General features: G+C 52.0%; 1 protein-coding gene across 1 annotated transcript in view; it reads left to right on the plus strand.

Annotated features, from left to right (window-relative positions):
- LOC137311388 (tripartite motif-containing protein 29-like) overlaps positions 1-11,868 on the plus strand; it is a 96,299-nt gene extending 84,431 nt beyond the window's left edge. Inside the window, exon 5 of the mRNA XM_067978629.1 lies at positions 8,447-11,868. Coding sequence (XP_067834730.1) covers positions 8,447-8,507 — 61 coding nt within the window. The 3' untranslated portion in view covers positions 8,508-11,868. The remainder of the gene's footprint in view (positions 1-8,446) is intronic.
- The last annotated feature ends 11,871 nt before the right edge of the window (positions 11,869-23,739 follow it).

Raw genomic sequence — 23,739 nt, forward strand, 5'->3', positions numbered from 1 at the left:
GACTCACACAGACGCACACGCCCTGTCACAGAGACTCTCACAGACGCACACGCCCCGTCACAGAGACTCACAGAGACACACACGCCCTGTCACAGAGACTCACACAGACACACACGCCCTGTCACAGAGACTCACACAGACACACACGCCCTGTCACAGAGACTCACACGGACACACACGCCCAGTCACAGAGACTCACACAGACACACACGCCCCGTCACAGACACTCACACAGACACACACGCCCTGGCACAGAGACTCACACGGACACACACGCCCAGTCACAGAGACTCACACAGACACACACGGCCAGTCACAGAGACTCACACAGACGCACACGCCCTGTCACAGAGACTCTCACAGACGCACACGCCCCGTCACAGAGACTCACAGAATCACACACGCCCTGTCACAGAGACTCACACAGACACACACGCCCTGTCACAGAGACTCACACAGACACACACGCCCTGTCACAGAGACTCACACAGACACACACGCCCAGTCACAGAGACTCACACAGACACACACGCCCTGTCACAGAGACTCACACAGACACGCACGCCCCGTTACAGAGACTCACACAGTCACGCACGCCCAGTCATAGAGACTCACACAGACACACACGCCCAGTCACAGAGACTCACACAGACACACACGCCCTGTCACAGAGACTCACACAGACACACACGCCCCGTCACAGATACTCACACAGACACACACACCCCGTCACAGAGACTCACACAGACACACACGCCCCGTCACAGAGACTCACACAGACACACACGCCCCGTCACAGAGACTCACACAGACACACACGCCCCGTCACAGAGACTCACACAGACACACACGCCCCGTCACAGAGACTCACACAGACACACACGCCCCGTCACAGAGACTCACACAGACACACACGCCCCGTCACAGAGACTCACACAGACACACACGCCCCGTCACAGAGACTCACACAGACACACACGCCCCGTCACAGAGGCTCACACAGACACACACGCCCCGTCACAGAGACTCACACAGACACACACGCCCTGTCACAGAGACTGACACAGACACACACGCCCTGTCACAGAGACTCACACAGACACACGCGCCCCGTCACAGAGACTCACACAGACACACACGCCCTGTCACAGAGACTCACACAGACACACACGCCCTGTCACAGAGACTCACACAGACACACAGGCCCTGTCACAGAGACTCACACAGACACACACGCCCTGTCACAGAGACTCACACAGACACACACGCCCCGTCACAGAGACTCACACAGACACACACGCCCTGTCACAGAGACTCACACAGACACACACGCCCCGTCACAGAGACTCACACAGACACACACGCCCCATCACAGAGACTCACACAGATACACACGCCCTGTCACAGATACTCACAGAGACACACACGCCCTGTCACAGAGACTCACACAGACACACACGCCCTGTCACAGAGACTCACACAGACACACACGCCCAGTCACAGAGACTCACACAGACGCACACGCCCTGTCACAGAGACTCTCACAGACGCACACGCCCCGTCACAGAGACTCACAGAGACACACACGCCCTGTCACAGAGACTCACACAGACACACACGCCCTGTCACAGAGACTCACACAGACACACACGCCCTGTCACAGAGACTCACACAGACACACACGCCCTGTCACAGAGACTCACACAGACACACACGCCCTGTCACAGAGACTCACACAGACACACACGCCCTTTCACAGAGACTCACACAGACACACACGCCCTGTCACAGAGACTCACTCAGACACACACGCCCTGTCACAGAGACTCGCACAGACACACACGCCCCGTCACAGAGACTCACACAGACACACACGCCCCGTCACAGAGACTCACACAGACACACACGCCCTGTCACAGAGACTCACACAGACACACACGCCCTGTCACAGAGACTCACACAGACACACACGCCCTGCAACAGAGACTCTCACAGACACACATGCCCTGTCACATAGACTCACACAGACACACACGCCCTGTCACAGAGACTCACACAGACACACACGCCCTGTCACAGAGTCTCACACAGACACACACGCCCTGTCACCGTGACTCACACAGACACATACGCCCTGTCACAGAGACTCACACAGACACACACGCCCTGTCACAGAGTCTCACACAGACGCACACGCCCCGTCACAGAGACTCACACAGACACACACGCCCCGTCACAGAGACTCACACAGACACACACGCCCGGTCACAGAGACTCACACAGACACACACGCCCTGTCACAGTGACTCACACAGACACACACGCCCCGTCACAGAGACTCACACAGACACACACGCCCTGTCACAGAGACTCACACAGACACACACGCCCTGTCACAGAGACTCACACAGACACACGCGCCCTGTCACAGAGACTCACACAGACACACGCGCCCTGTCACAGAGACTCACACAGACACACGCGCCCTGTCACAGAGACTCACACAGACACACACGCCCTGTCACAGAGACTCACACAGACACACACGCCCTGTCACAGCGACTCACAGACACACACGCCCTGTCACAGAGACTCACACAGACACACACGCCCTGTCACAGAGACTCACACAGACACACACGCCCCGTCACAGAGACTCACACAGACACACACGCCCGGTCACAGAGACTCACACAGACACACACGCCCCGTCACCGAGACTCACACAGACACACACGCCCCGTCACAGAGACTCACACAGACACACACGCCCCGTCACAGAGACTCACACAGACACACGCGCCTAGTCACAGAGACTCACACAGACACACACGCCCAGTCACAGAGACTCACACAGACGCACACGCCCTGTCACAGAGACTCTCACAGACGCACACGCCCCGTCACAGAGACTCACAGAGACACACACGCCCTGTCACAGAGACTCACACAGACACACACGCCCTGTCACAGAGACTCACACAGACACACGCGCCCTGTCACAGAGACTCACACAGACACACGCGCCCTGTCACAGAGACTCACACAGACACACACGCCCTGTCACAGAGACTCACACGGACACACACGCCCAGTCACAGAGACTCACACAGACACACACGGCCAGTCACAGAGACTCACACAGACGCACACGCCCTGTCACAGAGACTCTCACAGACGCACACGCCCCGTCACAGAGACTCACAGAATCACACACGCCCTGTCACAGAGACTCACACAGACACACACGCCCTGTCACAGAGACTCACACAGACACACACGCCCTGTCACAGAGACTCACACAGACACACACGCCCAGTCACAGAGACTCACACAGACACACTCGCCCTGTCACAGAGACTCACACAGACACGCACGCCCCGTTACAGAGACTCACACAGTCACGCACGCCCAGTCATAGAGACTCACACAGACACACACGCCCAGTCACAGAGACTCACACAGACACACACGCCCTGTCACAGAGACTCACACAGACACACACGCCCCGTCACAGATACTCACACAGACACACACACCCCGTCACAGAGACTCACACAGACACACACGCCCCGTCACAGAGACTCACACAGACACACACGCCCTGTCACAGAGAATCACACAGAGACACACACGCCCTGTCACAGAGACTCACACAGACACACACGCCCCGTCACAGAGACTCACACAGACACACACGCCCTGTCACAGAGAATCACACACAGACACACACGCCCTGTCACAGAGACTCACACAGACACACACGCCCCGTCACAGAGACTCACACAGACACACACGCCCCGTCACAGAGACTCACACAGACACACACGCCCTGTCACAGAGACTCACACAGACACACACGCCCTGTCACAGAGACTCACACAGACACACACGCCCCGTCACAGATACTCACACAGACACACACACCCTGTCACAGAGACTCACACAGACACACACGCCCTGTCACAGAGACTCACACAGACACACACGCCCTGTCACAGAGACTCACACAGACACACACGCCCCGTCACAGATACTCACACAGACACACACGCCCCGTCACAGAGACTCACACAGACACACACGCCCTGTCACAGAGACTCACACAGACACACACGCCCCGTCACAGAGACTCACACAGACACACACGCCCCGTCACAGAGACTCACACAGACACACACGCCCCGTCACAGAGACTCACACAGACACACACGCCCTGTCACAGAGACTCACACAGACACACACGCCCTGTCACAGAGACTCACACAGACACACACGCCCCGTCACAGAGACTCACACAGACACACACGCCCTGTCACAGAGACTCACACAGATGCACACGCCCAGTCACAGAGACTCACACAGACACACACGCCCCGTCACAGAGACTCACACAGACACACACGCCCCGTCACAGAGACTCACACAGACACACACGCCCCGTCACAGAGACTCACACAGACACACACGCCCTGTCACAGAGACTTACACAGACACACACGCCCTGTCACAGAGACTCACACAGACACACGCGCCCCGTCACAGAGACTCACACAGACACACACGCCCTGTCACAGAGACTCACACAGACACACACGCCCTGTCACAGAGACTCACACAGACACACAGGCCCTGTCACAGAGACTCACACAGACACACACGCCCTGTCACAGAGACTCACACAGACACACACGCCCCGTCACAGAGACTCACACAGACACACACGCCCTGTCACAGAGACTCACACAGACACACACGCCCCGTCACAGAGACTCACACAGACACACACGCCCCGTCACAGAGACTCACACAGATACACACGCCCTGTCAAAGATACTCACAGAGACACACACGCCCTGTCACAGAGACTCACACAGACACACACGCCCTGTCACAGAGACTCACACAGACACACACGCCCAGTCACAGAGACTCACACAGACGCACACGCCCTGTCACAGAGACTCTCACAGACGCACACGCCCCGTCACAGAGACTCACAGAGACACACACGCCCTGTCACAGAGACTCACACAGACACACACGCCCTGTCACAGAGACTCACACAGACACACACGCCCTGTCACAGAGACTCACACAGACACACACGCCCTGTCACAGAGACTCACACAGACACACACGCCCTGTCACAGAGACTCACACAGACACACACGCCCTTTCACAGAGACTCACACAGACACACACGCCCTGTCACAGAGACTCACACAGACACACACGCCCTGTCACAGAGACTCGCACAGACACACACGCCCCGTCACAGAGACTCACACAGACACACACGCCACGTCACAGAGACTCACACAGACACACACGCCCTGTCACAGAGACTCACACAGACACACACGCCCTGTCACAGAGACTCACACAGACACACACGCCCTGCAACAGAGACTCTCACAGACACACACGCCCTGTCACATAGACTCACACAGACACACACGCCCTGTCACAGAGACTCACACAGACACACACGCCCTGTCACCGTGACTCACACAGACACATACGCCCTGTCACAGAGACTCACACAGACACACACGCCCTGTCACAGAGTCTCACACAGACGCACACGCCCCGTCACAGAGACTCACACAGACACACACGCCCTGTCACAGAGACTCACACACACATACACGCCCTGTCACAGAGACTCACACAGACACACACGCCCTATCACAGAGCCTCACACAGACACACACGCCCTGTCTCAGAGACTCACACAGACACACACGCCCCGTCACAGAGACTCACACAGACACACGCGCCCTGTCACAGAGACTCACACAGACACACGCGCCCTGTCACAGAGACTCACACAGACAAACACGCCCTGTCACAGAGACTCACACAAACACACGCGCCCTGTCACAGAGACTCACACAGACACATGCGCCCTGTCACAGAGACTCACACAGACAAACACGCCCTGTCACAGAGACTCACACAGACACACACGACCTGTCACAGAGCCTCACAGACACACACGCCCTGTCACAGACACTCACACAGACACACACGCCCTGTCACAGAGACTCACACAGACACACACGCCCTGTCACAGAGACTCACACAGACACACACGCCCTGTCACAGAGACTCACACAGACACACACGCCCTGTCACAGAGACTTACACAGACACACACGCCCTGTCACAGAGACTCACACAGACACACACGCCCCGTCACAGAGACTCACACAGACACACGCGCCCTGTCACAGAGACTCACACAGACACACGCGCCCTGTCACAGAGACTCACACAGACAAACACGCCCTGTCACAGAGACTCACACAGACACACGCGCCCTGTCACAGAGACTCACACAGACAAACACGCCCTGTCACAGAGACTCACACAGACACACACGACCTGTCACAGAGACTCACACAGACAAACACGCCCTGTCACAGAGACTCACACAGACACACACGACCTGTCACAGAGCCTCACAGACACACACGCCCTGTCACAGAGACTCACACAGACACACACGCCCTGTCACAGAGACTCACACAGACACACACGCCCTGTCACAGAGACTCACACAGACACACACGCCCTGTCACAGAGACTCACACAGACACACACGCCCTGTCACAGAGACTTACACAGACACACACGCCCTGTCACAGAGACTCACACAGACACACACGCCCTGTCACGGAGACTCACACAGACACACACGCCCCGTCACAGAGACTCACACAGACACGCACGCCCAGTCACAGAGACTCACACAGATACACACGCCCTGTCACAGAGACTCACACAGACACACACGCCCTGTCACAGAGACTCACACACACACACACGCCCCGTCACAGAGACTCACACAGACAGACACGCCCCGTCACAGAGACTCACACAGACACAAACGCCCTGTCACAGAGACTCACACAGACACACACGCCCTGTCACAGAGACTCACACAGACACAAACGCCCCGTCACAGAGACTCACACAGACACAAACACCCTGTCACAGAGACAAAGATAGACAGAGACACAGTAAGTGATCAACACAATCAATCAATGCACAAACATGAACAGATACTGGGATCACGGGAAGAGCAGGAATATCCCAAGGTCTGTTTATAATCTTACACAAGGATCACGGGGGCAGTGATTCATTTCTGTTTAACTCTTTGTTTTTCTCTGGTGTTTCTTCAGTCAGGGTTTAGCTCCGAGGATTCGAGGGTCGAGTTCCTGCACCTCTTTCCTCTCCACAACTCGGAATTGGTCCGACTCTCAGATTCAGGGCTGGAGGGGGGTCCTGGGGAACTCACAGTGAACATTAACCGAAGGGACATAAGATTCATCCGAATTCTCAGGTCAATCCGCGGTACTGTTTGCAAACGGATGGAGGCTTTAATCAAGCTGTGGGCAGGATGGGACAGTAACAGGAGGGAGAGAGCCCAGGGCACACTCCTGTATTCAGGATGGGACAGTAACAGGAGGGAGAGAGCCCAGGGCACACTCCTGTATTCAGGATGGAACAGTAACAGGAGGGAGAGAGCCCAGGGCACACTCCTGTATTCAGGATGGAACAGTAACAGGAGGGAGAGAGCCCAGGGCACACTCCTGTATTCAGGATGGGACAGTAACAGGAGGGAGAGAGCTCAGGGCACACTCCTGTATTCAGGATGGAACAGTAACAGGAGGGAGAGAGCCCAGGGCACACTCCTGTATTCAGGATGGGACAGTAACAGGAGGGAGAGAGCTCAGGGCACACTCCTGTATTCAGGATGAGACAGTAACAGGAGGGAGAGAGCTCAGGGCACACTCCTGTATTCAGGATGGGACAGTAACAGGAGGGAGAGAGCCCAGGGCACACTCCTGTATTCAGGATGGAACAGTAACAGGAGGGAGAGAGCCCAGGGCACACTTCTGTATTCAGGATGGGACAGCAACAGGAGGGAGAGAGCCCAGGGCACACTCCTGTATTCAGGATGGGACAGTAACAGGAGAGAGAGCCCAGGGCACACTCCTGTATTCAGGATAGGACAGTAACAGGAGGGAGAGAGCCCAGGGCACACTCCTGTGAGCTGTGTGTTCCCAGTACAGCCGGTGCTGAGATTGTGGGGCTGGAACTGTGAGTCTGTGGGATGTGTTGTGTGTCGGTGAATCCCCTCCATTGTGTCTGGGAGAACGTGTGCACAGTGCCAGGGGCTTGTGTGATTAAACTGACTGCTACTGTGTGTCTCCACTGCAGTGTTTGCACTGAGTGTACAGCACTGGGACCCACACACTGCTATTTAACAGGGATTCTGATTGAAGGCCATTGATTTAACATGGGATGAATCCAGTCTAAGAGGTAATATGGGGCTGACACTGTCTGGGAAATACTGACACTCCCACCCTGCAGCTGTCAATCATTGATCTGAGTGGAATAACCCTGTCTGACCAATCTCTTCTCTCCTCTCCAGGGCAAAGGTCACCGATGAGCCTGGATCCAAAGACAGTAAACTGGAACTTGGTTCTGTCTGATGATCTGAGATCAGTAACATGGACTGAACAGGAACAGCCCTACCCACCTCACCCAGAGAGGTTTAAAGACCATCCCCAAGTCCTCTGCTCCCAGAGTTTCTCCTCAGGATCCCATTCCTGGGATGTGGAGACTTATGGAAATCGCTGGAGGATAGGGATTGTGTGTGGGAGTGCAGAGAGGGAGAGGAGAGGCTCTTTTCTTGGGAACAGCAGTAAATCCTGGTGTTTATATTTTCATTCTGGTTCTCTCACAGCCGGTCACAATTCCCAGTTCACTGCCCTCCCACTGACCCCATCTAACATCAGGATCCGAGTTCAGTTGGACTACGAGGCCGGGACTCTGTCATTTCACCGGGTCACTGACTCACAGAGACATTTACACACATTTCAAACCACATTCACTGAACCCGTGTTTCCAGCATTTTATTGTCGCAATAAATCCCTAAAACTGTGAAATTAATCCTCACAACTGAGACTCTGATGATGTCATTTCCAGATGTGACACTGTGTTGTGACAATTGATTGTTTTCTTCAGTTGTATAATTTTACTTTAGTTCCATAATTCCCTGGGATTAATCTCAGTAATGAATCGTAGTAACGGCAGGTGTGACTGTATTAATCTCAGTAATGAGTCGTAGCAACGGCCGGTGTGACTGTATTAATCTCAGTAATGAATCGTAGCAACGGCAGGTGTGACTGTATTAATCTCAGTAGTGAATGATAGTAGTGACAGTTGTGACTGTATTAATCTCAGTCGTGAATGATAGTAGTGACAGGTGTGACTGTATTAATCTCAGTAGTGAATGATAGTAGTGACAGGTGTTACTGTATTAATCTCAGTCGTGAATGATAGTAGTGACAGGTGTGACTGTATTATTCTCAGTAGTGAATGATAGCAGTGACAGGTGTGACTGTATTAACCTCAGTAGTGAATGATAGTAGTGACATGTGTGACTGTATTAACCTCAGTAGTGAATGATAGTTGTGACAGGTGTGACCATTATTCTCAGTAGTGAATGATAGTAGTGACAGGTGTGACTGTATTAATCTCAGTAGTGAATGATAGTCGTGACAGGTGTGACTGTATTAATCTCAGTAGTGAATGATAGTAGTGACAGGTGTGACTGTATTATTCTCAGGAGTGAATGATAGTAGTGACAGGTGTGACTGTATTAATCTCAGTAGTGAATGATAGTAGTGACAGGTGTGACTGTATTAATCTCAGTAGTGAGTGATAGTAGTGACAGGTGTGACTGTATTATTCTCAGTAGTGAATGATAGTAGTGAGAGGTGTGACTGTATTAACCTCAGTCGTGAATGATAGTAGTGACAGGTGTGACTGTATTAACCTCACTAGTGAATGATAGTAGTGACAGGTGTGACTGTATTAATCTCAGTCGTGAATGATAGTAGTGACAGGTCACGGTCCCTTTAAAGAGCTGCTCTGAAAATCTGAGGCTGGGGTTGAAATTCTTCTTTGGCCGTAGCTCAAAACAGCGATGGTGAATCGACAGCCCGAGTTACACTGACTTCAGTGGAAAGGAAAATCGTGCGGGGTGTAAAATGGGCTGTCCATTCACTATCGCCCGTGTTGCACCAACACCAGAGACTAATTCCACCCCCGGGGTCTCCTGGGCATCGCTGAGAGCTTCTGGGACTGCCCAGGGGGGTAACACATCTGTCCTAAACTAAGTCAATGTATTGATAGATTGGACCAGACTGGGAACTTTTAATCTATGGTTTATGGGGTAATGATTTTTAGTTTATTGGACAGTAAGGTTCCTCCAGGGCTCACGACCAACATGAAATGGTAATATTATGGGATGTTTAACTGAATTGGACACGAGGAAGTGACTGAGTGTGTGAGGTATAAACAGGAAAATTGCCCCACCAATTGGGGTCCACAATCAGTGTCCCAGGTGACCATGGGTGATAATGGGACATTTTGTGATGACCAAAACCAGCGGGTCGGGAAAAAGATGTGTGAGTGACCGGTGAGAAACAAAGATCACCTGGGAACAACCCCCAAAGGACATCAATCAGGGATCAATGCACAATCCAGTGAAAGTCAGGGAAGGGGAGTTAAGAATAGTTCATTGACAGCTTTCTCTTGGAGATGGTTGTGTCCTTGCTTAAACTGAACAGTGAGAGGAATATTTAATAACCTGGCCACTACCCGAGACATCGGGACCGTGCAGGGGGAGATAAGCAAAGACCTCCAGACACCCCCCGATCTGTTGATAAGACAGACTGAAAGTGCAGGAATGGTTTGTATTTGATGTCACGTTTGGGATGATTTTGGGAAACCGCTGTGTGTAAATGTGATATGTTGCGTGTGAGGCAACTCGTATGTGGAATGCATGATGAAGATGCACTGAAGAACGGGTCTCAGACACGCTCAGTCACGTTAACAACATCACTACATGAAATGGTTAATGTGCTCAGGAGAGTGAGGACATCTACTGTGTCACTACTGATCTGAACTTATTTTAATCAAGGCACTGACACAAACTCCATAAACCGACCAATTAATGAAACAATCAGGATCGAGTTAAACACACTGGTACCTGTCAGAGGGATTGAAATTAAAGTAAAGAGGGACAGAGAATTTGGATTTCCAGAATTCAGGGTTGGGTTTCTTTGAGTTAACAATGAAATTGGGACAACTGAGGGCCGGGGAGAAATAATACTTTGCCTGAATTATCCACAAGATGGATAATGGGAAAAAGGGGAGCTGGAGGATCTTTGAAATCCAAGATTTCTTGATAATATGGTAGTATTTGGGGGAGCCGAGTTTCTGTAGTTTTCTGTACAATGTATTATGATTTTCTTTGTCTCTATCATGATGTGTAATATTAACCAAATGAAACTTAGATTAGAAGAGCAAATGGCTGGAGATCGGTCTGTGATGCTAACAAGATGAGGACCTTGGATAAGGCCCCCAGGATCCCACAAAGGAGGGGGAGGGAGGGGCTGTTGAAGATTGAGACTGAGAAGTAAGAAGGAAAGCCACTTTCTTCGATTCATTCTGTAGTTTAAAACCCCTAATATTGATAGAGTGACAGTGCACATGAAACAACGTAATGCTGAGATTGAAAAGGGGACCTCTCCCCTTGGGAATCATGAATGGTGGGAGGTCGTCTATAATGTGGGACAGCACCCTTGGGTGAAAATCATGTCTATACTTTTTGTTATTGTGCAGCTTGTTATGATTGGAACACTTTTCTTTCATTTGTTGTATTTGAATGAACTTTTGTGTCGATGTCACGGTGATTAAACTTCTTGTAACAACAATTCTTAACCTTATCTGTGGTGAGTGCAATTCAGATTCATTGAATGATTTAAAGTCAGTTGTTCGATCGCTCACATTGAGTTGAGGGGCGATTGAAGGATTTTGGACTTTTCAATCCCAGTTATTAATTCCCTGCTAAAGGAGCTGAGTTTGGTTCAAAGTATTAATTCAACAAAGGAACTGTTAAACTGACTGTTCAAGGCAGCATGCTGGGAAGGTTGGTCACATTGGAAAAGTCTTATTCAGCAGACTGTCTCGATGGTTGAAGATAAGACAGCGGTGAGGCCTTGAAAGTCTGTGAGAAGCTGTTGTAAACATCAGATGCTGTCGTATCAACTTGTTTTAAACCACGGGAAAGAGAGAGAGTGGGAAAAGGAACAACAGTGTGTTTTGAGCTGATTTACTGAATAAGCCTAATGCCCTCCATGCTGACCGTGTTACACTGGGTCCTGGTGCTCTGCCTTGCTGATGGTTTCAGATACCAAGTGGGAGGACATTAATCCAATGTCTTATCACCCTCTTAACCAGCTGGGTTTAGGTGAATGGAGAACATACGGTGAAGGGATGGTATCCCAAAATAAAAATGGCTTTTGTTCTGGTCGGATAATATTCTTGATCAAATGGGAAGTGGAAATTCCTACCTCAAACTTTCTTTAAAATCTTTGGACAATGTGTACAAACTTTTACTGGAATGGTTCCAGGGATGAGGGACTTCAGTTCCGTGGATCGAATGGAGAAGCTGGGGTTGTTCTCCTTCGAGCAGAGAAGGTTAAGAGGATATTTGATAGAAATGTTCAAAATCATGAAGGGTTTAAATAATGTAAATAAAGAGAAACTGTTTTTGTTGGTGGAAGGGTTGAGAATTGAAGGCACAGATTTAAGGTGATTGGCAAAAGAATCAAAGGCGACATGAGGATAAACTTTTTTACGCAGCGAGTGGTTATGATCTGGAATGCACTGCCTGAAAGGGTGGTGGGAGCAGATTCAATCATGGCTTTCAAAAAGGAATTGGATAAATGCTTGAAGGGAAAAGATTTGCAGGGTTACAGGGAAAGAGCGGGGGAATGGGACGAACTGGATAGCTCTAACAAAGAGCTGGCACAGGCTCGATGGGCTGAATGGCCTCCTTCTGTGTTGTAAGATTCTTTGAATTTGCAGAACTGCATGTGTTTGGTCTCTCTTCAGAACTCCTACTGTACTGTTTGAGCAGTGTTCACCAAATTGTACCAGTGTGATAATGTCCGTTCTCCCACACCAGCTCGTTGAGGGCAGAGGTGCCCAGGCAGTTGATGCTTGATGTCTTTCACACCTGAGGATTAATGAATGATAGCTAACCACTGCAAATTTATCACGTGATCATCTACGGTGATTACATGAAAATAAGTCTGTGTGTGTTTTTAACATCACATCCTGGGACTGTGAAAACTGAGACTCGAACCATCTCATTGGTTTCAGAAGTGGTTTTCAAAACCCGAGATAAGACTCCCATCTTCAGGCAGCCTTGCTGACGTCCTTTGTTCTCCCTCTCCCGACCTCGCCCAGCTTTGTTACTCATAATCAGAGCCACTGCTTTACTGTGACTCAAAGTCAGATTCTGTTGTTATTTTGAGGTTGTTGGGTTTTCACCTGGTGTTTTGGGGATGGCATTCAGCAGTTCTGTCTGTTTATAATTGGGGTCACTGGTTTACCTTGACTGGAAAAGTCAGTTCCCTGTTTATTCCAAGGGGACCTGATGATTTGGGGATTGCACGATTCCATCCACATTTCAATGAATCCCTCAAACTCTTGTCCTTGGTCACAGGAGAAATTGATTTTAAGGCCCCGTTTTTCCCAAAGGAAAAAATTAATGTTTGATTTCCCTGAACACATAAAAATGACAAATTCTTATCCAGTAAGTCCGTGTGCATTATTGTGACATTCAGGCTTTCAGTGTGCGGGAGTACAGCCAGTAGATATACCGAGATATCTTTATTCAAAGGAAAGTAATGAAATGAGTTTGGGAGTTTGCAGTGCAATTCCTGTTGGGTTCATTGCACAGAAGTCGACCGTTATTCAGCATCCAATTGGCAGCCTCACTGTGCACAAGTCCAGTTGGTGTGGGAAATGTAAACTGTCACACAGGGCAGGGGATGGGGGGAGATTTCAGGCCCATTGTTGAAGCAGTGTAGCAGGAGCATTAGAACAGATTGAACCTGAGCTGTAGCCCTCATAGTGCAGGGTGTGTAGAAAAGTGCTGCACATGTTAACTCGGACCTTCACTTAACAGAAGGAAAATCTTGGTGGCCAAACGATGTTTCACCCAGTCCCACCACCAACACAGATTAACTGGCCCTCCATCTCATTACTGTTTGTGGGATCTTGCTGTGTGTAAAATGCCTGCTAGTCATGTAAAATGGTCTTTTCTGGTCCTGTCCATTGCTGTGTTACTAAGGACATTAAAGAGGGTGGGTGAGGAGGGCAGGTTAAGTCCATGTAGTGATGGGTCATTGGTGACTCCAGTCTCCTGCAGCTTGTCTTGTGGAGCGGGGGAGACATTTCCCAGACTTTTTCCCCAAATTGGCTGCAGTTGGTTATTTTTCTAATCCTTTTATCCATGATGGGATACATAATTATTCAGACACAAACAATTCCAGCAAAGATCCTGATTTTTCATCACCAGTTTCCTGCCACAAATATTCTTATTTTTTAACCAAATTATTGTTTTGTAAAGTATTTTTATTCCCTGTCTGTATGAACAGAGAGAGTGGGCACGGGACCACCTTACTGCCCATGGTCACTCTCCTGATCAGTTTACGACCCCCCCGACTTCTTCCAGATCAGAGTCTTGGAATAGAATTCCATCAACAGCAGTTAATGTGAACTCCTTTAAAAAGGACTGGACAAATATTTGGTTAAGAAGGTGACTAATATCCCCCCCAGTGGTCTTGTGGGTAAAGCCAGCACATAAGTATATCAGAACATAAGAAATAGGAGCAGGAGTAGGCCATACAGCCCCTCGAGCCTGCTCCGCCATTCACTAAGATCATGGCTGATCTTCAACCTCAACTCCTCTTTCTCACCCGATCCCCATATCCCTTGATCCCCAGAGTCCAAAAATCTAACGATCTCAGCCTTGAATATATTCAACGACTCAGCATCCACAGCCCTCTGGGGTAGAGAATCCCAAAGATTCACAACCCTCTGAGTGAAGAAATTCCTCCTCATCTCAGTCCCAAATGGCTGACCTGTTATCCTGAGACTGTGCTCCCTCGTTCGAGACTCTCCAGCCAGGGGAAACAACCGCTCAGCATTTGCCCTGTCAAGTGCCCACAGAAACTTATGTTTCAATGAGATCATCTCTCATTTTTCTAATCTCCAGAGAGTCTAAGACTATTCCACTCAACCTCTCCTCATAGGACAACCCTCTCATCCCAGGAATTAATCGAGTGAACCTTTGTTGCACCGCCTCTAAGGCAAGTATATCCTTCCTTAGATAAGGAGACCAAAACTGTACACAGTACTCCAGGTGAGGTCTCACCAAAGCCCTGTACAATTGTAGTAAGGGTTCCTTACTCTTGTACTCCAACCCCCTTGCAATAAAGGCCAACATGCCATTTGCTTTCCTAATTGCCTGCTGTACCTGCATGTTAACTTTTTGTGTTTCTTGTACCAGGACACCCAAGTCTCTGAACACCAACAATTAATAGTTTCTCACCATTTAAAAAATATTCTGGTTTTCTATTCTTCCCACCCCAAAGTGAATAACCTCACATTTCCCCACATTATACTCTATCTGCCACCTTCTTGCCCACTCACTTACCCTGTCTATATCCCTTTGCAAACTCTTTGTGTTCTCCTCACAGCTTACTTTCCCACCCAGCTTTGTTTCATCAGCAAACTTGGATACATTACATTCGGTCCCTTCATTAAGTCATTAATATAGATTGTAAATAGCTGAGGCCCAAGCACTGATCCTTGCGGCACCCCACTAGTTACAACCTGCCAACCCGAAAATGACCCGTTTATCCCTACTCTCTGTTTTCTGTCCATTAACCAATCCTCTATCCACGTTAATATATTACCCCCAATCCCATGAGACCTTATCTCGCGTAACAACCTTTACGTTGCACCTCATCGAATGCCTTTTGAAAATCTAAATACACCACATCCACTGGTTCCCCTTTATCTATCCTGCGAGTTGCATCCTCAAAAAACTCTAATAGATTTGTCAAACGCGGTTTCCCTCTCATTAAGCCATGTTGACTCTGCCTTATCACGTTATGATGTTCGAAGTGCCTTGTTACGACTTCCTTACCAATGGATTCCAGCATTTTCCTGACGACTGATGTCAGGCTAACTGGCCTGTAGTTCCCTGTTTTCTCTCCCCCTCCTTTCTTGAATAGTGGGGTCACATTTGCGACCTTCCAATCCGCTGGGACCGTTTGAGAATCTAGGGAATTTTGGAAGATCACAATCAATGCATCCACTATCTCTGCAGCCACCTCCATTAGTACCCTCGGAAGTCGGTCATCAGGTCCAGGGGATTTATCGGCTTTTAGTCCCATTAGTTTCTCAAGTACTTTTTCTCTACTGATAAAAATTACTTTAAGTTCCTCACTCTCATTAGCCCCTTTGCTGGTTTCTACAACTCTCCCAATCCTCAGGCTTACTACTCTTCTTGGCAACATTATAGGCCTCTCCTTTTAATCTAATTCTATCCTTAACTTCTTTAGTTAGCCACAGGTGTGTCACTTTTCCCATGGAGATTTTATTTCTTAATGGAATGTATATTTGTTGAGAAGATTGAAATATTTCTATAAATGTTTGCCATTGCTTTTCAACCGTCACACACTTTAAATTAATTTCCAAATCTACATTAGCCAACTCACCCCTCGTACCTATGTAATTGGCTTTGTTTAAGTTTAAGACTCTAGTTTCTAAGTACATCATTCCCAAACTCAATGTGAAATTCTATCATATTATGATCACTCTTCCCCAGAGGATCCTTTACAGTGAGATTGCTAATTAACCCTGTCTCATTACACAATACAAGATCTAAAATAGCCTGTTCCCTGGTTGGTTCCATGACGTATTGCTCTCGGAAACCATCTCGAGTGCATTCCATGAACTCATCCTCCAAACTACCTTTGCCAATTAGATTTGCCCAGTCGATATGAAGATTAAAGTCCCCCACGATTATCTTTGTTACAAGCACCTATTATTACATGGTTAATACTCTGTCCAACGGTATAGCTACTATGAGGGGGCCTATAAACTACTCCCACCAGTGTTTTCTGCCCCTTGTTATTTCTTATTTCCACCCACACTGATTCTACTTCCTGATCTGAGCTGAGATCCTTTCTCACCACTGTCCTTATGTCCTTTATTATTAGGGCTACACCCCCTCCTTTTCCATTCTGTCTGTCTTTTCTAAGAGTCTCGTACCCTCGAATATTTACTTCCCAACCGTGGTCACTTTGCAACCACATCTCTGTAATGGCTGTTAGACCAAACCCATCTATCTCTATTTGTGCAACTAATTCATCGATCTTGATCCGAATGCTCCATGTGTTCAGATAAAGAGTCTTTAATCTTGACTTTTTACCATTTTTTCCTGCTTTGACCTTACTTGTTGATGTTCTATTATTGGTAAACTCTCTGTCCCTTCCTGCCACACTCTGCTTATCTTTACCCAAATCACTGCACTGCTCTGTTCCCTTGACTTTTCTCATTAGATTTCTAAATTTCCCCTCCCCTGACCCCTCCGCCCCACTTTTAGTTTAAAGCCCTATCTACAGCCCGAGTTATTAAATTCACCAGGACGCTGGTCCCAGCCCGGTTTAAGTGGTAATGGTGGGACAATAAGCCATTTAGTCCAAGGAGGCCCTCGTTTGATCCGTGGGCCCGAGTTTCCCCATTCTCTGGTCACCAACCTGTGGTTTTCTGTCCATTAAAGTCAAGGGGCAGGAAGTCACACGCTGGCGACTGCTTATTTTAACCAGGTCAGAGGTGAGGATGCTGCAATTCACAGTAAAATCAGGCAAGGTCCCCACTTCTGATCACCATCCAGTGTCCCCTCCTGGAATGTGGGATGTGAAGAGAATCCCAGCTCGCCTCTGGTTCTCTTCACAATGGGACAGCCTGTCAGCCCACACTGCTGGAGCTCACACGTGAATGGTGGTGGGACACTCGCACCTGTTGAACTAACCCCAGCAAAGAGTCAGTGCCTTCAGAAGAAAAGAACAAAGCTCAGGGGGAAAGGATGGAAGGTTATAAGCAAGGTCAAACACAACCTGGGCCACTCTCCAGTCCACTGGAGTTTCTGTTTGGTTACTTCAGAGGTTGGAGAAATTTCACAGGGTTTCCTCTGGGGAATTTCCCTTGTGGCTGTTCAACCTCCCTCACAACAGTTTGGGAGATTCCACTGTAGTTCAAACAGCACATGGGTCTTTCAGAAGAAGCAGCTTTGATGGACCAAATGGTCTTTCCCTCCTGTACTCTGGAATCCAAATCTATTAGATTTGGCTCAGATAATGTTGTAACGTTAAAGTTGTTTTTAACAGAATATTTGGGGATGAGGAGAAATCGAGATGATCGGACGCCATTTGTTTCGAGTTGTGGTTTCAAAGAGTAACTGAGTTCTTTGTTGCAGTTACTGTGCCCGTGCCAGGAACACCGTGTTCGTGTAATTATTGAGCTCGAAATTAGGAGTGCAATGCCTCCTCGCAATACCTCCTGTCTGTTCAGCCCCCCCATCTCACCCACCCTGTCCGTTACCTCACTCTCTCTACGGGTTTCTATTTTGATTGGAAATGGTCGTCAAAAAGTTTTGCAGAAACAAACCTTATCAACACAGTTTAGTTGCACGAAGTCTCACTGTTTCCCTGCCAGTCATTCCATAGATTTGTGTCAGTTCTCATCGTGAAGTTCAGACATTTTGTTGAGCAGCCAACTTGGCTTCAACTTTGAAATACAGTTTGAGGGAAAATTTTCTGGCAGCTTCCAAGCAAATAAATTCACTGCCCAACACAAAACGTGACGATGGATACGGGAATAGTAAACTTTCATTTCCATCACTTTGCATCATTGACGAGTTTCAGAGCAAAACAAAGGCAAATCCGTGTCTCAGGTAAACTGACTGATCCATGGTGGAACTGAGACTGGAGCACAAATCTACACTGACACTCAGTGCAGTGCTGAGGGAGTGCTGCACTGTCAGAGGGTCAGTACTGAGGGAGCGCTGCACTGTCAGAGGGTCAGTACTGAGGGAGCGCTGCACTGTCAGAGGGTCAGTACTGAGGGAGCGCTGCACTGTCAGAGGGTCAGTACTGAGGGAGCGCTGCACTGTCAGAGGGTCAGTACTGAGGGAGTGCTGCACTGTCAGAGGGTCAGTACTGAGGGAGCGCTGCACTGTCAGAGGGTCAGTACTGAGGGAGTGCTGCACTGTCAGAGGGTCAGTACTGAGGGAGCGCTGCACTGTCGGAGGGTCAGTACTGATGGAGTGCTGCACTGTCGGAGGGTCAGTACTGAGGGAGCGCTGCACTGTCAGAGGGTCAGTACTGAGGGAGTGCTGCACTGTCAGAGGGTCAGTACTGAGGGAGTGCTGCACTGTCAGAGGGTCAGTACTGAGGGAGCGCTGCACTGTTGGAGGGTCAGTACTGAGGGAGTGCTGCACTGTCGGAGGGTCAATACCGAGGGAGCGCTGCACTGTCGGAGGGTCAGTACCGAGGGAGTGCTGCACTGTCGGAGGGTCAATACCGAGGGAGCGCTGCACTGTCGGAGGGTCAATACTGAGGGAGCGCTGCACTGTCGGAGGGTCAGTACTGAGGGAGCGCTGCACTGTCGGAGGGTCAATACCGAGGGAGCGCCGCACTGTCGGAGGGTCAGTACCGAGGGAGCGCCGCACTGTCGGAGGGTCAGTACCGAGGGAGTGCTGCACTGTCGGAGGGTCAGTACCGAGGGAGCGCTGCACTGTCGGAGGGTCAATACCGAGGGAGCGCTGCACTGTCGGAGGGTCAGTACTGAGGGAGCGCTGCACTGTCGGAGGGTCAGTACTGAGGGAGTGCTGCACTGTCGGAGGGTCAATACCGAGGGAGCGCTGCACTGTCGGAGGGTCAGTACCGAGGGAGTGCTGCACTGTCGGAGGGTCAATACCGAGGGAGCGCTGCACTGTCGGAGGGTCAATACTGAGGGAGCGCTGCACTGTCGGAGGGTCAGTACTGAGGGAGCGCTGCACTGTCGGAGGGTCAATACCGAGGGAGCGCCGCACTGTCGGAGGGTCAGTACCGAGGGAGCGCCGCACTGTCGGAGGGTCAGTACCGAGGGAGTGCTGCACTGTCGGAGGGTCAGTACCGAGGGAGCGCTGCACTGTCGGAGGGTCAATACCGAGGGAGCGCTGCACTGTCGGAGGGTCAGTACTGAGGGAGCGCTGCACTGTCGGAGGGTCAGTACTGAGGGAGTGCTGCACTGTCGGAGGGTCAGTACTGAGGGAGCGCTGCACTGTCGGAGGTACCATCTTTTGGATCAGACAGTAAATCGAATCCTTGTCTGCCCTCTCAGCTCGATGTAAAAGATCCCATGCTGCTATTCGAAGAAGCAAAAGGGAGTTCTCCCCGGAGTCCTGGACAATATTTAGCCCTCCACCAACATCACTAAAACAGATGACCCGGTCATTTATCTCACTGCTGTTTGTGGGATCTTGCTGTGCATTATTTGGCTGCCGTGTTTCCTACATTACAACAGGGACTACATTTCAAAAGCGCTTTGGGACTTCCCGAGGATGTGAAAGGCGCTATAGAAATGCAAGTTCTTTCTTTCTTCCTTGCTGGTTGCAGATTCCAAACATGTGAGAGCACAAATAGTGGGAGTGTGTTTCCTGCCTCGGTTTCTCCCAATTCAGCATTTCGCAGCAACACACGTTTCTCTTAAGCCTGTTCGAAAGCCTTTACTGAATTGGCTTCACTCCTGGGACATGCCTGAGGGAGCCTGTGGATGACGTTCTCCCTCCCGGTACTCGGAGAACCACGGGAGAGGCTGAGGAGAAGATTTAAAGAGCGGCAGCAGCACAACCGTCAGAATCGGAAGAGCGCGGAGAACCAGGGGAGAGAGCGGAGACCCACGGGAGAGAGGGGAGAACCACGGGAGAACGGGGAGAACCACGGGAGAACGGGGAGAACCACGGGAGAGGGCGGAGAACCACGGGAGAGAGGGGAGAACCACGGGAGAGAGGGGAGAACCACGGGAGAGGGGAGAACCACGGGAGAACGGGGAGAACCACGGGAGAGGGCGGAGAACCGCGGGAGAGGGCGGAGAACCACAGGAGAACGGGAGAACCACGGGAGAAGGGAGAACCACGGGAGAGGGCGGAGAACCGCGGGAGAGGGCGGAGAACCACGGGAGAACGGGAGAACCACGGGAGAGAGCAGAGACCCACGGGAGAGAGGGGAGAACCACGGGAGAGCGCGGAGACCCACAGGGGAGAACCACGGGAGAGGGCGGAGAACCGCGGGAGAGAGGGGAGAACCACGGGAGAGGGGAGAACCACGGGAGAGAGCGGAGAACCACGGGAGAGGGGAGAACCACGGGAGAGAGCGGAGAACCACGGGAGAGGGGAGAACCACGGGAGAGGGCGGAGACCCACGGGAGAGGGCGGAGAACCACAGGGGAGAGGGGAGAACCAAGGGAGAGAGCGGAGAACCACGGGAGAGAGGGGAGAACCACGGGAGAGAGCGGAGAACCACGGGAGAGAGGGGAGAACCACGGGAGAGAGGGGAGAACCACGGGAGAGAGCGGAGACCCACAGGGGAGAGGGGAGAACCACGGGAGAGGGTAGAACCACTGGAGAGAGCGGAGACCCACGGGAGAGAGGGGAGAACCACGGGAGAGCGCGGAGACCCACAGGGGAGAACCACGGGAGAGAGCGGAGACCCACGGGAGAGGGCGGAGACACACGGGAGAGAGGGGAGAACCGCGGGAGAACGGGGAGAACCACGGGAGAGGGGAGAACCACGGGAGAGAGCGGTAAACCACGGGAGAGGGGAGAACCACGGGAGACGGCGGAGACCCACGGGAGAGGGGAGAACCACGGGAGAGAGCGGAGAACCACGGGAGAGGGCGGAGACCCATGGGAGAGAGGGGAGAACCACGGGAGAGAGGGGAGAACCACGGGAGAGAGGGGAGAACCACTGGAGAGAGCGGAGACCCACGGGAGAGAGGGGAGAACCACTGGAGAGAGCGGAGACCCACGGGAGAGAGGGGAGAACCACGGGAGAGAGCGGAGACCCACGGGAGAGGGCGGAGACACACGGGAGAGAGGGGAGAACCGCGGGAGAACGGGGAGAACCACGGGAGAGGGCGGAGAACCGCGGGAGAGAGGGGAGTACCACGGGAGAGGGGAGAACCACGGGAGAGAGCGGAGAACCACGGGAGAGGGGAGAACCACGGGAGAGAGCGGAGAACCACGGGAGAGGGGAGAACCACGGGAGAGGGCGGAGACCCACGGGAGAGAGGGGAGAACCACGGGAGAGGGGAGAACCACTGGAGAGAGCGGAGACCCACGGGAGAGGGCGGAGACCCACGGGAGAGGGGAGAACCACGGGAGAGAGGGGAGAACCACGGGAGAAGGCGGAGAACCACGGGAGAGGGGAGAACCACGGGAGAGGGCGGAGACCCACGGGAGAGGGGAGAACCACGGGAGAGAGCGGAGAACCACGGGAGAGGGCGGAGACCCATGGGAGAGAGGGGAGAACCACGGGAGAGAGGGGAGAAACACGGGAGAGGGCGGAGACCCACGGGAGAGCGGAGAACCACGGGAGAGGGGAGAACCACGGGAGAGAGCGGAGACCCACGGGAGAGAGGGGAGAACCACGGGAGAGAGCGGAGACCCACAGGAGAGAGGGGAGAACCACGGGAGAGAGCGGAGACCCACAGGAGAGGGCAGAGACACACGGGAGAGGGCGGAGACCCACGGGAGAGGGCAGAGACACACGGGAGAGAGGGGAGAACCGCGGGAGAGAGGGGAGAACCACGGGAGAGGGCGGAGACCCACCAGAGAGGGCGGAGACCCACGGGAGAGGGCGGAGAACCACGGGAGAGGGCGGAGACCCACGGGAGAGAGGGGAGAACCAGGGGAGAGAGCGGAGAACCACGGGAGAGGGGAGAACCACGGGAGAGAGGGGAGAACCACGGGAGAGAGGGGAGAACCGCGGGAGAGAGCGGAGAACCACGGGAGAGGGGAGAACCACGGGAGAGAGCGGAGAACCACGGGAGAGGGCGGAGAACCACGGGAGAGGGCGGAGAACCACGGGAGAGAGGGGAGAACCAGGGGAGAGAGCGGAGAACCACGGGAGAGGGGAGAACCACGGGAGAGAGGGGAGAACAACGGGAGAGGGGAGAACCACGAGAGAGAGGGGAGAACCAGGGGAGAGGGGAGAACCACGGGAGAGAGGGGAGAACCACGGGAGAGGGCGGAGACCCACGGGAGAGGGCAGAGACCCACAGGAGAGGGCGGAGAACCAGGGGAGAGGGCGGAGAACCACGGGAGAGGGCGGAGATCCACGGGAGAGGGCGGAGAACCACGGGAGAGAGGGGAGACCCACGGGAGAGGGCGGGGAACCAGGGGAGAGGGCGGAGAACCACGGGAGAGGGCAGAGAACCACGGGAGAGGGCGGAGAACCACGGGAGAGAGCGGAGAAACACGGGAGAGAGCGGAGACCCACGGGAGAGAGCGGAGAAACACGGGAGAGAGCGGAGACCCACGGGAGAGAGGGGAGACGCACGGGAGAGCGCGGAGAAACACGGGAGAGAGCGGAGACCCACGGGAGAGAGGGGAGACGCACGGGAGAGCGCGGAGAAACACGGGAGAGAGCGGTGACCCACGGGACAGAGGGGAGACCCACGGAGAGAGTGGACAAACACGGGAGAGAGCGGTGACCCACGGGATAGAGGGGAGAACCATGGGAC

This window comes from Heptranchias perlo, unplaced genomic scaffold, assembly GCF_035084215.1.
Source record: "Heptranchias perlo isolate sHepPer1 unplaced genomic scaffold, sHepPer1.hap1 HAP1_SCAFFOLD_332, whole genome shotgun sequence".
Lineage (NCBI taxonomy): Eukaryota > Metazoa > Chordata > Chondrichthyes > Hexanchiformes > Hexanchidae > Heptranchias > Heptranchias perlo.